The sequence below is a fragment of the Alosa alosa genome, chromosome 2 (genome assembly GCF_017589495.1).
Source record: "Alosa alosa isolate M-15738 ecotype Scorff River chromosome 2, AALO_Geno_1.1, whole genome shotgun sequence".
NCBI lineage: Eukaryota > Metazoa > Chordata > Actinopteri > Clupeiformes > Clupeidae > Alosa > Alosa alosa.
The window spans coordinates 17005284-17023646 of record NC_063190.1 but is presented as its reverse complement, the minus strand read 5'-3'; the positions used below and the strand labels follow the sequence as shown (position 1 = coordinate 17023646).

Sequence of the window (18363 nt, the reverse complement as noted above, 5' to 3'; positions counted from 1 at the left end):
TCTATACATTTTTTTACAACATGTTCAAATATTATACCAGTCTTTGTTTTAGAACAGTATCGAAAATCGAGGTGTAAATGACATAGCTGTCTAACAGAAACATAATACAAAGGGCACTTATAACACATTTTAATTGCTTCTTAGTGTTAAGTATTAAGTATTAATTAGTGTGCCGTCTCCTTTAATGTTTTGAATTGCTCCTGTCGCAGATTGGATCTAATTAGTATAGAGTAAAGAGTTTCTGTTTACTGTATTGATGGGCCAGGTGGACCATCGGCATGGTGCACCACAACGTCCCATCACCATTCCTTCCACACAGAGCGGCGCAAGTCCTTGAGCTCCAGCGCGTTCTCTAACCCGCTCGTGGGGCTGCTGGCTGTTAGCGCAGCAGCATGGTGTCTGCTTTTATCTTTCCTCGAGACTCCATCTGAAACGAGGAAATAATTCATTACCATGCCTTCATTGATTCGGATCCTTCTGCAGGCCCCTTGCTCCTCACCCGACTTCAAACGTGTGTGTGTGTGTGTGTGTTTGTGTGTGTGCGGGAGCGGGGGAGTGGAGAGCGAGGGGAGCGCAGTCCTCCTCATCCACGCCTCCATCAGAGGGGAGTGCCGCGGGGGCCTCAACCGACAGAGACGCTCATTTTATCGGCCGAAACCGCTCCACAGAGATCAGCGTTTTCCCCCCTCTCGTCATGGCGTCCACAACAAACGTGGGGAAACTGACTGAAATCGGCGTGTAAATGTGCTGATATCACCAAATACAAACATCCACTGGGAAGACTTAACAGATAATAAGTTGACAAGTAATAACTGTGTAATAACACATAAATAGTGTTGTAGTTAAGTTGAACTCATTCATAAAGTAAATTGAATTTGCATAGTTGTTACTAAATGATAACCAGTAACGAACGATAATAGGCCACTAATATGGGGTCATTCATGACAATATGCAAAATAAGTTAGACAGAAACAAATGCAGAGAAGAGTCATGTAAATTAAATGTAAATATCAGTATGAAATGGAGTGGAAAGTGAGTAGTCTAGGAAAGTCCCCCTAACGCCCAGCTCACATGTGTGTTCCAGACACTAGCTCCGAGATAACATCAGAGCAGAGGGTTGAAGGAACTCTGTTGTTAGCTTTTAGCTTTCTCTCTCTTTTAGCTGTTAGCTCTCTCTCTCTCTCCCTCCCTCACCTTCTTACTTCCAATCTCTTCCTCTTTCTCTGATCTATGTGTTTGTGTCAGGGTGCCTGTATTGCCTTTCAGCCGTGACGTGGTGGCCAGTGCCATTACCTCGCTTGCCAGGCAGCTAGGCTTCTCATGCTAAATAGTGTCCTGTGTATATGGTGATTGATCTGTAGCCCAGAGAGTATCCAAAGGCAGAGCAGTGGTCTAATGAGCTGTACAACAGATGGACCACAGTCCATTTCACCAGAGGTGAAAGACCCATACATTTGTGGACAAGTCATCTCACATGCTGGTGCGTTCCGTCCATGTGGTGACGCTATCCTCATAGTTGGGACAGAGATGTATGATCTGTCGTTCGGTATGTGAAGTGCAGATGTGTTTCTTTGGCAGTTAAAATATGTCATTCTTCCAGTGTCCCTCTTTTCATTTTGACCCTCAATGTGTGAAAAAAAGAAATTAGTTTGCTCAAATCGGGAGGGAGTTGTTTATTCGAGAAAACATTTTCGCAGACCTGCAATCGCATGGATCATCAAACGCTGCCATATCAACGCAGAGATTACCGGTATGGAGTGCAGGGTGTTGTCTACAAACAGATGGCCTTTGACATGCCCTATATGCTTCTGAAGGTGGTGCTGCACAGGTCTCCAATATGCTTGGTATTTTTATGACCAAACAGAAAACAGTCTAGTAAGAGAACATTCTAGAGCTGCAAGAAAAGAGCAGCTATTTTATGGCTATAGTCAGATGAATGAAGCAGCCAACTGAGACATGATCTCGTTTGCATTTGGATTCCTGCATGCTGATAGTATTTGTAGATGATGATTATTTACACATTACACATATTTACTGTAAATGAGTGAGATGTGAATCAGGCACATAAATAGCTAAAAAATGATATCATGTAAATAATGCATAGACATCCAATCAGAGTAGCATACTGCAGTCTTAAGCACTCTCATTAAATCTTTTTAAAGTCTTCTTATGATATGCATGTTCATTTATAATGCATCGCTACCATGCAAGGCCTTTGAGTCGGAGTGTTGAACACGGTGTGATTTTATATTACACTACAAAGAGTAATGCTGCTAAATGAGAAAGTGGTGCACAACAGGTGGCACACACTCACAGTTTGATGTGAAGTGGGTGGCGCAGTGGGGAAAACAGTTTGGTTCTGCCCCGGTCGAAATCTCCTTCATCCACTCACTGTGACAGGAACCGAATGTGTGGTCTTATAACTTATATGACAGACCTGCGGTTTATGCCCAATCCGGCTAATACTCAGGAATTTACTGTATAGTCAAATATGACTATGAATATGCCCATGATAGTGCAATGACAGGAAGTGGTATGATATGATTTACGTTTACCTTTAATCTGTTTAGCAGACACTTTTATCCAAAGCCACTTACAAAATGAGGAATAACATTCAAGCTACAATGCAGAGGAGACCTTAGGTAGGAATTACTGCTGCATCAGTCAATACTATTACTGGAGGATAAGAGTGCAGACGTTCTAAGCAGTAGTCAAAGTGTGCTAGAAGAAGAAGGAGGTAGACATGGGAGGAGTGTAAACGTAAATACTCTGGATTGCCATGTGTGTAAGGGTGTGAAGGAGCGTGATACCAAAATACCATGAAATAGTGTGATATAGCTTTAAGTCTATATTGCCCTCCCGGTAATCTCTAATCTGTGAGATGCAAATGAATATGTTGAATTAGTTCATGTTGTATTCTGTGCTTCGCTAAAGGGTTCTGAGCAGCAGATTAGAATATACAGGCACTTGAATGAGGCAGGGGGATGGTAGCAAGAGGAGGGGGGGGGGCACGCTGTAGCTCTCTTGGGGATGATAAAACCGGTCTTTTGGTTTAGTGTTCGTTTGAAAAGGTTCTTGTCTACACAGCAAGGCCAGAGCTTCAGGTTTCTGCTGGGTGTGCACATGTGAATCACAGTGCTTTTAGGTGAAGCTGTGGGGTTCACTCCAGGGCCATGCGGAGTCTGATAAAGGTGCTAGCATTAATTATCTTGTATTGTGAATGTGAATGCGCTGCATACCTGTGTAAAGTGAGATTTTGCTGAGATGGTTAAACAGAAATCCACAAGCATTTCTTCTTTCAAATATACTGTAAGTGGATTTAAGTTCAGGTACAGCAGAGGCAATAAAGAAAGAGGAGAAAGAGTGGAGAAAGTTGGTGTTCAAAGCGCTTTTTAAATTTGTTGCTGAAACCGTTTTTGACATTTGGCGCTGAGCTGGTATGCAGTTGTTTCAGACTTCTTGTAACTGGTTTCTTTGCTGCAGTAGCCTGTCTTCACTGTGGGACAGTGAAGTAGGTTCTTAGTAGTTGATCAAATGACCTGGTAAAGTATGGCTCTCACATATGAAAACTGCATGAAAGCGTTACAGGAACTTGTCTGTAATTTTAATATATCACTTATGTCTTCGAGGCAAGGCTCTCATATCAGTTAATCAACTTGTCCTCAGGAACCCTTTAAGAGCCATTTTATTTTAATTTTCCTCATGGCTGGGTGTTGTACTGCACCCTTGTGGATTTGTTAATTGTAAAACCCATAATTTTTGCTCCGGGTGTCGACACGTCGTGCTGCTAGATGACTATTGTTCTCGACTTAACTCGCACGCCATTTGCGCCCATTGCTCCTTTGCGGCTGAGAACATACAATGTAACTGCCAAATTTTCCTTGTTGGAGAAGATGAGGGGCTGATTGTTCTCCAGAGAGGGACATTAAAAGCAGTTAGAGGTATGTTAAACCTCTCTAGCTGGAGGTCAGCTGAGTCACACTCTCTGGATGTCTAAAAGCGAGGCTTGTTACTGCTGATTAAACTGCTTCGGGGCCAAAGGGAAATTAACAGTCTGACAGTGATGGTGAGATTGTGACTGTAGCTTGGATATTTTCTCATCAATCGTAAATGTAAGAAAAAAAAAGATTGTGTGATTTTTGGAAGAAAAATAACTTTAATGAAATCATAACAACCTAAATAGCAGCTGATTGAGTTTTATACATGATTCTACACACAATCTTTTAACATCAGAACCTTTTTAAAAGAATTATAAAACTTTGGTTACAAATCTTTGGGATAGTCCAAAATACTTCCTTGTATGAAGATGAAAAAAATCCCTCTATTGCAAGGCTGTGTCAGCCTCAGTATATCTAACTGGCTGTTTTTTTAAACATGGTTGTTGGATATAGAAAGAGAGAAATAGATTTTTCTTCATATCCGTCACCTCATTCCACCCCAAACCACCCCTCTCCCCCCTAGTGCTGAACTCGTCTCAACATTTCCATCAGTCTGACCCCCACGGCTTCCCCACCCGAGCTCTCTTCTCCTCTCCTGTCTTCTCCTCTCCTCTCTTCTCCTCTCCTCCCCTCTCCTCTCCTCCTCCTCTCCTCTCCTCTCTCCTCCTCTCCTCTCCTCTCCTCTCCTGTCTTCTCCTCTCCTCTCTTCTCCTCTCCTCCCCTCTCCTCCCCTCTCCTCTCCTCTCCTCTCCTGTCTTCTCCTCCCCTCTCCTCTCCTCTCTTCTTCTCTCCTGTCTTCTCCTCTCCTCTCCTCTCCTCTCTCCTCTCCTCTCTCCTCCTCTCCTCTCCTCTCCTCTCATGCTGTCCTGTGACTAAAACCATCAGCCGTGCTCCAGCAGCCTGGCCGTGCCAGCACGAATTTCCGCTTGTGTTCGCCCTCTTCTGTCTTTTGTCCGCTGCCATTGGCCCCCGCAAACCGTGACCGTGGCCGAGGCAGAGGCTGCGGCTGCGACTCAGAGGCTCAGCCGGTCCAGGCCTCGTCTCTGCCATCTGCAACGAGGGGCTGGGTGATTGCCACGAGGGGGGCGGTCATCACGTGGACCAGTGCAGTCACGACGCCAATACCGCAACCACGTGTGTCTAGCCAAAGTTGTCTAGACAGTGAATCCATAACTTGGCCAAAGGGTTGACATCTGTGTCATGTTCTGTCTCATGCAGCATGCTGTAATTATGTAAGATACTCGCTTTAGTCGAATGGCACAAAAAAATGGCGCACACACACACACACACTCAAAAAAACAGATCGATGTTTGTTGTTCTTGGTATTTTATAATCTGTTATTTTAAATTATAATTAATCAACAGCTCATTCATATTTGGAACACCGACCACAAACACCTACAGCAGACAGGTTGGAAAACCTGTTGATGTGTCCACATTACTCGCATTGCAAGGTTACGTCAATCTTAATTAATGACATGTTTATAACAGAATCCACTCTGACCATGCATAAATCACTCATCTATTGACCCTTGGGAGACAGAGGACACCTAAAAAATAATTAGCACCGTAAAGTTAACACTCAGTCATCACGATGATGAAGTGAAACAGGTCGAGAGGAATTAGAGCAAAGTCAATGGAACGCCCTAAAGCTGTCATTACAGTTTATCTCCCTCTTTTTCACAGGCTTTGCTTCTTTATCATCAGAAAAGGAAATAGGTGTCCCTATCGTTGAGTGCCTTTGCGTCCCTGATGTCACTGCTGGATCACCTTGCAGTCATAAATAAACAAGGTCAAAATATATAAATAGATTGCAACAAGTACTGTATACAAGGTTATTCTTATGTATTCATATATTCCGGTGTTCCAGTGAAAGTGGACTCAATTGATGGATTTATGTCTATGGGATTTACTTACTATTAAACAGCTCCTTTATAGATCCTGCTGTGTCTTTACGTGGTGTATACCGGGCCTGTGTGAGTTTAGGGGATCTTTGACCAATTAAGTAATGCAAGTTTTGATGAATTGCTGCATCTTTGAGCATGTTGAATGTAAATGTTATTTTAAGTGGCCTGGTCATGAATGTTTGTTGCTGTCTTGAAACTGGGAACTATACGCTTAGTCTTGCAGCCTATAATGGTTTAAAAAAATGATCCATTCACATTACAATACAGTACAGCATATCTTTCTATGCACCTGCAGAGTAGAGTTATAAATGTAAGGCATGCCAAGTCACCAATTGTTGAGATATAACAGAGGATATTATATATTTTATTTTTCCAGTAAAAAGCATAGTAATGCCATTATGAATGTCAAGGTTTCCCAGGTTCAGCTTCCTGGAGCCAGTGGTGATAATGGTCATGTTTATATTAGCTATATGGTAGTGACGTTATTATTCACAGCATGAATGAACCTGCTGTTACGTCACGTGCGGTCAGAGCGTTTTTGAGACGCGGAAGTAATTTTACTCACAATTTCTTTCAAAAATGTTAAATGCACATTTATGATTTATTTTTTCACGCAAATCGAGTTCCTACACTATTTATCTACACGTTCATTCAAAGGGGTCTTCAAACAGAACGTGATTTGAATGAGTGGACACTGCAGTTGACGAGGCCAACTTTAGTGACTCAACAACAGCACAGTATCAAGCTCATTTGTTATTGTAGGTGTTGGAGAGTAAAAGGATAGACAGTCAGTGTATCCACAGAGTACCAGTGTACGGTCAGCCATATCCCACACTGCAAGCATCCCATGCCAGTGTCCAAGGGCCCACCCACTGGCCACCCAAATATGTTCCGCAGCAGCCCCTCATCTCCCCTCGAGTTCCGTGTGCTGTTTCCCAGCGGCAGAACATTTCGCCCACGCAGAGGTTACTGGAGACAGTCCTCTCAAACCAGAGATCAGGGACAGATACCAACAACCGCTTACCGATGCTGGTCCCCCACCACCATTTATCAACAAACAACAAAACAAATGAAAAAAATCACTTATTACATTTAGAAATACAGTGGCCTGTTATCCTTTCTAGTTAACATATGGATAATTGGACAATTAAAAATCATTAAAACTCAGTGTGACTTTATATTTCTCACTGAAATTCACACTTTCGGATATCTTTTATGAGCATAATTAAAGCAAGATAAAAGTAATCCCTCCGACTACACCAAAAATTGCTTTAGTTTGGTTTGTGCAGGGAGTCGTACTCACACAACCAACAATAGGTTTACCATTTATTTCAGAAAAGCAGAAATGAAAAAATAAAAATCTTCTCTTGGCACAAGTTCTCTGGAGACAGGGCCAAGCAGCAATACACATCAATTTAAAGAGCTGTCACTGACAAGCTGTCATTATAAAAAGCACAACAGCAATCTAATCCGGCTCAAGTCCTGGTATTCGATTAACATCAGGCATCCTCACAACTCCAAACCTTTCTCAGTGGATAATTGCACAAGTTTAGTGAACTTGTGAGGCATCAAAGAAATAGCACATACACCTCGAAACTAAGCGAAGATTTTAAATGTCCAAACTCCCTTAAGGGAATTAAACTCTGAGGCAGGGTAGGAATTTCACGGCGGCCACGACGGCCATGGCCGTCGCAGCCCCTTGCGTTGGCCGTGAGGCCCCTTTGAAAATCAGAGGTTTACAGGCCACGGAGGCCTTGGTGGCCCCTTCTTTCAATATTCTGCTTTGCGTCCTACTAATATCAATTTTATTTAGCCTGTGGCCTGTCAAAATAATCTTAGCATTTACAGCGGAAATTTATTTAGTCTTTTACGCAGTGGAGAAAGTGACAAGCAAGAAAGAAAGAAATTGCGTCCAAATTCACCCATTCTCAGTTGAACTACTCGTGAAGTAGCCTATTCATCACACAGACATCACAAGTCTCACATGAAAGAGCTTTTTCTCAGCTTTTTAAACGATATTAGCCGATAATTGCTGTGTTGAACGGTTCATGAGAAAAGTAAATAATATAATTCAATTTAATCATACATTCTACTGAAGGTTTTGCGTCCCATGATCTCCCTACCCATTCATCTCGGTGGAATACTTTACGAACCCTTCTTTTAACACATGACAAACCATATATCAGAATAAACAGGAGACCTTACCGAACACAAACGTGTAAAGCAGTCCCCTGTACAGTTAGCCGTTCCAGAGTAATCCAGTTTTGAATTTGCAGTAAAGTTCGACATACATGGATGTCTCCAAATTTGGGCTTTAAGTTTTACAATGTGTTTAAATTGTTCCACATGATTTCATAACGGGCCAAATACAAAATAAATGTTACAAATATCGCCTAGATATTGGTAAATCAGAGTACAGCTGACTAAGAATTTGTGAAAGTAGCCTTAATGATCACAAAATGCTAAGCATGCATCTAGGCTATTTGAGTTTCTTAAAGCTGAGCTGTGATTAAATTGTTCAATACATGATTTCATAACAGGCCAAATATAAAATAAATGTTATATATAGCCTAGATAGTCAGATGATTTACAGTTCTATGTAATATGTCATGTTTTCATTTCATGTTTTTGTAATGTTTCATACAGTGATGCAGGTCTACTGCAGTGAATAGGCTAAACTTTGATCATTTTTATAGCCTACTACTGTATAGTTAACTTTGGCCTTGGTGCCCTGACATGTGGCCTTGGTGCCCCCCACCAAATATGCCCAACTGAAGGCCAAGTGGCCTTGCCCCCAGAATGGTGAAATTCCAAGCCTGCTCTGAGGTTTATCAGAAAACTTTAGAGAACTTGCTTACCCAGCATGGTGTACCAAAAAATTCCATTATTCTTTTGCCTGATTAAATATTCTACTCTTGATACACAGGTATTGATAAACCCCAGTCTTGGAAATCCCTTTTGACATTTCAGGTAATGGTCTTCAAATCATTTGCCAGTTTAATTCATCTTCACCTGTCTGAATTTAAAAAACAGCAGGAGGAACAGCATATTCTTCACGCAAATGTAGCAGAGGTTTGAATGATAAAACAATATATAATGTATACATTAATGTATACATTAACTTATGGTAATGGCACATGGTAATCGATAGTATAACGCAATGTGATACTTGAATTTAGAATATCATTCATTTATTTTAAAATTCATTAATTTATTTGAAAAACTGTATTATATTTTAGATATGAATGATGAATTGCAGAGCTCTAAGTCTCAGCACTGTTTCAGTATTTTCAGATACTGTATGTGAGATATTTGCATTTGACTGTTTGCTCATGATTGAATGATCTGGTGATTGAAAGACATTCCATCATTTTTAGGCAGGCTAACAAGAACCATAAGCATAACACTGGGCTATAAGACCAGATAGGCTACTGTGCCCCTTGCCTTGCAATTAGCTGTTATTACCTCCGCCTGGAAGTTATGTTTTCATCAGTATTGTTGGTTGGTTAGTTGTTGTTTGGTTGGTTGGTTTGTAGGATTGAGCCAGAACAACTGTCCCAATTTTCCAAGTTTTGTTTGTCTTTTACTCACGTTGCGAGTATGGTAACTGCATTTGGCTTGGCGGAGGTATGCACTCTTCTGAGGGTCACTATGTTCTATCTGTTCTCTCTATTGTACCTATTGTGTTGTTTGCAACTAGCTGCTTGAGCAGAAGCAAAAATGCTAGGCTGGCCAGACGGTAAATATGTTTCCATTTTTCCATCCCTTGTTCATTAGAAGAAACATGCCATGTCAATTGTCCGGTAAAATAGCAATGTTTATTTCTTTATTACATAACCTGCATCTGGGTCAAGTTTGATGGTTAATTTTTTGGACCATAATTAAATAAACTAGCATACCGCATGTGTACAAACTGTTGTTTATGGCTGAGTGGATTTATAATGGGTCACTTGACCTTTCATTTGCAACATTAATACTGTAGCTTAAACAAACAGATATGACTTTCATGTCATATTAAAATAATTTACAGGTTAAATATGGCCAGGGCTCCAGACTGCACCTGTTTCAGTAAACATTCCCTCAACCTCGAGGCGGGGAATTAATCACGCAGTTTCCTTTTGTCTCCCAGCAGGTTAATGTGATCCGCTGGGAGAGAAATGACATGTTCTTTAAATAGTGGAACTAAAGTTAGGTTAGGTATTTTTGTGTGTGTGTGTGTGTGTGTGTGTGTTCCGAACCATGCAAATTAACCCACGAAAAGTAGCATGTACAAGGTATCATCTCAGACTCACAGCCTTTTTTTTAGCATAGACACAGCATGTGGTCAAATAATAATTTAAATGATTTCGCCTCATAAATTCAATCTTTCTTCCAGGTATTCTTTCCTTTCACCAACCTCTGCAGAGCCTTATTCTTATTCTTCACAGTGGCCGGTGTTTCAGCATCATTTTGTGAGTGGAGCAGAGCCGGTCTGTGTATTTAGAATAGCTGTGAAGTTCTCCCACACCTTTGGAGATTAGGGTGCTCTATTCAGGGTGATTAATGAGACCCTAGCTGATTGCCCATCTCCACACTCTGAATTGCTTCCAATCTAGCTTGACGACAGTCATATTCCTCACATAACGAGGTCCAAGGATAATAACACGGAGGGCTGTTTTTTTTCTGCCCCTTTGATTTTAATTTAATCTAAAGAGTGCTTGGATTTCTTTTGATTTGCAGCTTTGTGCATTGCATAGCTTCTCTGAGCAATACCAACAAAAGGAGTGTTTTCAATTGCACTTCCACTTTTTGATTCTGATGGTATTTGAAAGAAGAATTCTTTCTTGTGAGATTATATACGGTATATTGTATTCACACCAAATGTTCTATCTCTTCAGCACAACCTCACATTTAAAAAATGCATTCATACAAATACACACATCCGGCTCCGATATCCATTCTGCAGAACTGCCATTGGCATTTTGAAATAGAAACTATTGAGGGCGGGGGGGGGATCTAATTCTCTCAAGCACTGTTTTTCAGTATTTGTGATCTTGGCTGGGGTGTAATATTGTTCAAAGTGTTTCTGGGGTAATAAAATAGAAGCTACTCTAAAAAAAAGAGTGAATGTATAATGACTCTTGTCTGTTTGGTGCTTCGCGACACAGCATTGAGTGCTGTTTCTGTGGCGCCTTTCTCATTACGCTACATTGTCTTAACAGCTGGGAGGGAGGGTCCGCCGAAATGGTCCTAATTATGCAGGCCACTGGTTGTCTGGACTCTAACAATCACAAGTGTTCATAATGCAGACACTGTTGACCTTTCTCTGACTGCTTAATGCAAATTTTCCCCAGTAACATCTCCTGTCTATCTGTCACTAGCCTATTATATAGACGTGTAATATGTAATATATTGTGACCATATTTACATAATCTTGCAGGCCCCCAGCCTTTGCTTGATGAGTTTGGATTATCTGAGCTCATTCTCCTTCATGTAGACATCCACAGAGATATTTCCATGGATCTTAAGGATTTTATTTTAGGTCAGTGGGGAGGAGCTGGCCACAATTAAGCTAAACGTATGGTGCACACCATTAAAGGGGCTCTAAGCGATGGTAGGCTACGTGTTTTTTAGGCTAAAACATTTTATGTCACAGCCCAGCCCAGGCTCCAAAAACGGCAACAAAAACAACCTGGGCAAACCTAGCCGATAAAAACGTAACAAACTGTTCCAGCAAATCACAGACGAGATGCACGTTTTGGAGAGTTTCAATTGCACGGGAGCAGCATGGGAGGGAGGGGGAGGAAGTAGCGAGCTAGCTCTCTGTTTTGTTTGAAAGTCAACAGAAGTGACGTTGCCCAACATCGCTTAGAGCACCTTTAAGCATAGAATCCAGCGTGGGTAAGGGCGAGTGAAAGCCGTCTCCTTGCATGGCCCGTTTTTGTAGATCCTTCACGCCTGTGCCAGCTAATGTAACGTGGAGTGCCAGCGCGTCTCAGGCAGCACACGGAAAACGTCATCAGTGTGCCATTAGCATCTGCGGTGGGAGGCGCAGCCGCGACGTGTGAGCAGACGGAATCAGAAATGCAACATTCCTCATTTCCAGCGTTCGCGTCCCCCGTTCCTCCTCTGCCTACAGCCATCCAACCCCTTTCTTTTGTTTTTCGAGGGATGTCTTATTTAAGCACGTCTGGGGGCTGCGTAATGAGGGAGGGTGGGTGGGTTTGAGAGGAGGTGGTGAGGAGATACTGAGGAGGCTCGGCTCTGAGGCGCAGTCAGAAGCTTCCGTTCCGTTCCGTTTTTTTCCCACTGAGAGAGCGACAGCGTGCTCTGCATTCATATTATTTAGCCCCCGTCTGCCCAGACGTGACACCACTGCCCCATCTCGCAATGGCAGACGGAAGAAGAAAAGAAAAAAAAAAAAGCAGTGATGGGTCGATCATTTTGGCGAATCCTTGAAAAGTCAATTACGGGCACACAGGGCTATTTTTGGAAAAGAGCGGCGCCAGAGAGGGGATGTGAGAGTCATTAAATAGATAATGCCATGTCAAGCTTACCCAACAAGTGAAGCGACAGGCCCCGTTAGAGGATTTGTAATTTGTTGGTGCTTCTCGGTGAAGGAGGCCATGGCAAGTGCAGCGGGCTGGTAAACAGGCGCAGTGGTGGCGTCTCAGCTTGTGGCCGTCTCCAAATGAAATAGCTGGAGAGACATTTAGTCCATGCTGCACTGCACTCACCCCAGTGGGAGTCAAATCAAAGATTTTCCACAACAGAGAGATATTAGATTCTTGTTTTTGCATTTATGTATCAATGGATAGTTGGTTCTCAAACTGCCTCAGTTAAATTCTTTGTTTTTGAATTCAAGTATCGATGGATAGTTGGTTCTCAAACGGCCTCAGTTATAGTCATGATGTCTTGCAGACCAGTAATCAGGACCATAAGCCATTGTAGATGTAGATGTTAGATTAGGTTTGTCTCATTGACAGTGGTGTAGACCAGTGGTTTTCAAAGTGGGGGCCGGGGCCGCAAGGGGGTGCCAGGGGGCCTCAGCAAGTTGGAAGGAAAAATAAAAGCAACAAATACATTTGAAAAATCTAAAATATACCTATTACTATGAGGGTTGTTATACAGTGCCATTATAATAATTTGTCGCATATCTGAACATTATATTTTCCATGATAATGACTGGGAATAATAGTAGAGTGATACTGTAGCTCTCATATAGCAGAAAGCCCCAAATGCAATTTTTACACACTGTATGTTCCATCGTGAAGTGCTTGTGGCTAAAATAATTATTAGGATTAGCTTAATGTATTTTTACATTTGCCGTAGTATTGTCAATGGGTTTAATAGCACATCAAGGGGGACCTTGGCCAGAACCTAGTGGTATTTGGGATGCCTTGTCGTGGAAAAGTTTGGGAACCCCTGGTGTAGACTACAGTATTATGCACTGAGGGTTTTCTCCATGTCTAAATCATGTTTCTCAGTTCTGATATTGACATTTTCATTACTACTTTTACATGTAATTGTCACAATGTTTTGCATAGCTTAGTCTGTATCAACATTCAGAAGAATCCATGTGGAATAGACTTACACACACACACTTAGACACACAGAAACTTATCTTAGATTATAACATTTAACAGCACAATAGCATCTGGAGATATTATACATTATTAATGTATTGTGCTTTTACCTGCCGTCTGTGTCTCTGAGTGGACTGTCACCACTGTTACGGTTCTTTTCTCAGTGCAATTAGATGAGCTTGGTGGAGCACAGACTTCAAGCCACAAAAGTAGGTTGTCTTAACATATCATGGACGGCATTTTGTTCAAGATCACATCTGTTCAAGCAAAGGTATTGTTTCTCTTTTACCCACCTCAGGAGTGCTAAAAAAAAAGGCTTGTCGCAAGTAATTGAAAACTGCTCAAGCTTCAATTGTATCTGAATAGGTGCTTTTGTGCAAATGATTCAATCGAGGATTGTCTTCTCCATGTCACTGAAGAGGAAGTACAGTAATATCTGGTAGAGCAAAACCATGTTCATTTCATCCATTCCAAGTGGAACAGATAAACAGTCAAAAAGAACACTCCCAAATGGGATATCTTCTGTCTACCATTTAAAGCATGGTACTTGTGTTTGATTGCTCGTTCTAACGGCACTTAAGGACAAAAAAAAAAACAAGCCTGTGTCATGATGCTTGCTCTAAAGGCATGTTCCAATCACGTACAATACAGCACAACAACAGAAGGTCGGAGAAACTGGAAACTCATGTCATTGGTGTCAAAGTGTTCACCGTATTAGGCTCGTCTGTGTTCGTGATTGAATGGAATTTCCACACTACTGCACACTGAGGTGCCCCCATTTACACTGTTGTCAGATGGCAGAGATCATTATTTATTGAACCAGTTATGGTATTACCAGAGCGCCCAGCTGGTATTGACCCTGGGTGGTATTTATGACATCTTTACCCACCTCTCCCTGTTTCCTATCACATATTCATCACATACATTATGGCCACTGCAGAGCTCATTGGGATACTGGTTGTTGATGTGCATTACAAAGTGATATGAATTGAAATATTGAAATGTTGTTGATCTTAATAATATATGTCTCCTCAACATGGCATGTGTTTTCTGAGAGGGCTTTTCCTCTGTCCACCAAATTGCAGATATATTGAGGTGACCTATTACAGATAAATTCAGATGACAGAAAGCCCTTTCAGTGTCATAAGGTATTATATGACAGTCTTTGTATCCCTAAATTGCTTTTAAAGGTCTTTTGCGCACATCTTAGATCATAGTGGCATAATCTGTGTGTCAGAGTTGGCAGAGTTAGTAGAGGTCTTGTGCGTGCTGTTGTCGTACCTCAGGTTTTTAGACAAGATTATAGACATTTGCAATACTGTGGCTCACTCCAACTCAGCACTGCTTTTCTTTTCTCTCTTTTTTTCTCAATAGAGGTCATTCAGCTGAGTCTTCCAGAGGATAAGAGATTAAGCATCACCACGGTAACAGTGGGCCTGAGCACAGTCCTCTCGTGTGCCATTCAGGGCACACTGCGGCCGCCAATCATCTGGAAAAGGAACGGCATCATTCTTAACTTCCTGGATCTGGAGGATATTAATGTGAGTTGCCATTTTAGCTCGCTCTTTTAAGCTGTTCATGTTCTAAACAGAGTATGTAGTGCCAGTGTTCAGACACATCATAAATCACTCAAGGGTATGATCGAATGTTCACACACAAAGGTTGTTTTGGAAAGCACCTAACTGGAAAGTTGTTTGTGTTTTTTATTTGTTAGTTTTTTATTTGTTTGTTTGTTTTGGACTTGAGGATATTTCTGAAGGTGAAAGGATCAGTTTTAAACATGTACACTTTGAAGTAAAATAATTCAGAAATGACTTTGTTTTATTTGATGGCTGTTGAATATTTGATAATGCACAGGAGTCTCAGTTGGGGTTCTGTCTCATTGATTTTAAACAACTAATCAATACAGTGAGATAAAGGTGCACCAAGGAAAGAAAAAAAATTACAAATGGTGGCAATCATGAACAAACTGTTTGCATCATATTCTCACGTGCACTTTCATTTTCCAATTAACGACTAGCCTTGTTTTCACGTCTGCTGTGGATCATTTGTTGTAATTGGAAATAATGAAATGATTTGGGTCTCAGGAGTTCAGCCAGCACTCATGCTGTTTTCAAAAAACACAAACCATGTTCAAAAAAAGAAAGAGAGAGAGAGGGAACGAGTGATTTGTAAATCCCAGCATGCCGTAGTTGGGAATTGGCTGAAGTTAATGAACTGTGGAGCACTTGTATTTAGCTCACCTGCAATGCTGACAGAGTGTAGATTTGTTTATCCAGCTACTGATTAGAAATCTCTAATTGCATGTTAATGAAACGCCCGTTAAGTCTTGCAACAATAGCCTTAACTCACAATGGGACAACCCTATACAACGAGCATTCAGCATTCGTACAACGAGCATTCAGCAAATGCTAGTTTGTGCAAATGAGTTTACAACCTTCAATCACCATTTACTGTCCCTGATATGGTGTACTTACACGCCGAAATGACCCATTTTGGATGAAAATGGTCTTGTTTTAAAAATCAATGAGTACATAGATATGAGTGGTAGAATTTCAGTCCTTGGAGGCATAATAGAACCATGTTCTATTTTAACCTTATGTACAGCCGCGAGCCTCTGCTTCATGCAGCCCTATTTGTCTACGGCTAAATTGGGGCATTTTACATATTGAATAGCAATTCTCCCCAAAGTAATTGTGTTGTGTATGTTTTTTTAGTCTGATTGCACTCAGGGTAGCACTTCAGGGAGGCGAGACAGAACGGGAGTTGGATACACAGCAGATGCTGCACTGAATTTCTGGCAGGTTTTTTCAGGTCAAAAGAATAGATCGAAAGCTTGATCATCACACACAAACAATTCCCAGCGTAGAACACATAATTCATAAGCTGTGAACAGCCATTTGTAACACTTATAACCTTGATAACATGTCAACACGTTTTAAGCAGCTTTAACAACCACGGCGCCTTTAATTAGCATGTCTTCCAGGTTTCAACCATCACAATGAATTTCAACTCACTAGCACAAAAGGAAACACATGGAGTTCAACAAGCAGGTTTTTTTGTTTACTTGTTGTGTGGTGATGGTGAAGTTCTTGCAGAATAAGGTATTAATTAGTGACTTATAATGACTAACAAATGGCTAGTATGCTACTAATATACATGTTAGTAAACAGCTAATTAATGGTGAATATGCATGTCTTAATATAAAGTGTTACTATATTTACAAACATAAATACATATAAAATAAAGGTATAATAATAATAAAATAGCTGTAGGGCAATTCCACAGAAAATTGACTTTTTGTCACATCCATAACGCCAGTGAAATCCCTTGGCATTTGTATGATGTGAATGATAACATTCATTTTTTTCTCATGTACATTCTTCAGCCAAAAATAGCAAATGCTCATCATACCATGACATCACATTTTATTGGCGTTATGGATGTTACAAAAAACATAATTTTCCATGGAATTGCCCTGTACTTTTATCTGTATTTTGTTTAGCATCAGGTTGTTGTATCACAGTTTATTGATGTTGTTGTTGTTGTTGTTGTCATACAAGCCCAACCTGCTGGTCCGCTCTCACAGAACTTGATCTTGTCACTTGATGAAAATTAAGTCATCACCATAGGTCTAGTATAGATTTTCCAAAAGGCCAGTGAGCACATCAAGCCCTGCTATCCATTTGACATTAGTGAATGCAGCTCTGCAGACACACTCATCTTCAGCAACTCCTCTCCCCTCCCCTCCTTCTCTCCTCTCCTCTCTTCTCCCCTCCTCTTCTCTCCTCTCCCCTCCTTTCTTCTCTTCTCCTCTCCTCTCCTCTCCTCTCCCCTCCTTTTCTCTCCTCTCCCCTCCTTTCTTCTCCTCTCCTTTCTTCTCCTCTGCTCTCCCCTCCTTTCTTCTCCTCTCCTCTCCTTTCTTCTCTTCTCTTCTCTTCTCTTTTTCGCTCCTCTCGTCTCCTGTCCCTGAGGGACAACACTATTTAGTGTCTTAATCCCTCTAATCCAGCGCCACAACCCCCGGGTGAGCTGCGCATCCTGAAAAACAACGACCGGCCTCGTTCATCACCCTAATGTTGGTTATATTTTTAACCCCTCCTATTTATCAGGGTTTGGGATGCACACACTGGGGCTCTGCTCCCTGTGACTCCCCCTGTGGTTCTCTCTTCAGCACTCCCCCTGTCCCTCTCTCTCTCTTTCTCTCTCTCTCCCTCTCTTCTCTGTCTTTCTCTCTCCCTCTCTCCTCCTTTGTCCCTCTCTCTCTCCCTCTCTCTTTCCTGCCCTCTCTCTCTCTCTCTTTCGCTCTCTCACTCTTCCTCACGTTCTCTTCTCCTTTTTCCTTAAATTAGGACTTTGGTGATGACGGCTCCCTGTACATCACCAAGGTGACAACCATTCACATGGGCAACTACAGCTGCCACGCATACGGCTACGAGGAGCTGAGTCAGACCCATGTCCTGCAGGTGAATGGTTAGTACAGCCGCATGTTTAAACGTTTCCTATTCACCTGGTAGCATTGTTGTCTGGAGACAAAAAATAGGTCTGTCACCTGTCTCTGTGGGTTACATGAAAAAGTCACTGGGTGCCTGTTTTGAGAACGGCATGGTTTGCAAAATATCAAAGGTGCATATAGCTGAGGGAATCAACAATACATTTGTATTCAGCCATGTATGAGTTGTTTATTTCAATCCAACAGCAGAGGAGCCATTACAGCAACATCAAATAACCAGTGGCAGCAAAATAGGGGACATGTTGTCTACAGTTTTCAAAGTGCACAGCTTCAGAAAGCCATTTGCATAAGACTTCTTTTTATTTTTTCCTTTTTACTGAACGGTGTGATTACCAATGCTTGGTCTTCAATAAGCACCTCGTGAGAACCACCAGTGCTGCACTGAATCAAAGATAATAATCCAATTTCAGAGCTTTGTTTCATTGCTGTCAGATAGGCAGT

At 41.6% G+C, this 18363-nt stretch overlaps 1 protein-coding gene across 2 annotated transcripts in view; it reads left to right on the top strand.

Annotated features, from left to right (window-relative positions):
* fstl4 (follistatin-like 4) overlaps window positions 1-18363 on the top strand; it is a 119927-nt gene that overhangs the window by 89054 nt on the left and 12510 nt on the right. For both annotated transcript variants that reach the window (XM_048237726.1, XM_048237725.1), the window contains exons 7-8: window positions 14784-14950; window positions 17762-17882. In XM_048237726.1, the coding sequence (XP_048093683.1) occupies window positions 14784-14950; window positions 17762-17882 (288 nt within the window). The remainder of the gene's footprint in view (window positions 1-14783; window positions 14951-17761; window positions 17883-18363) is intronic.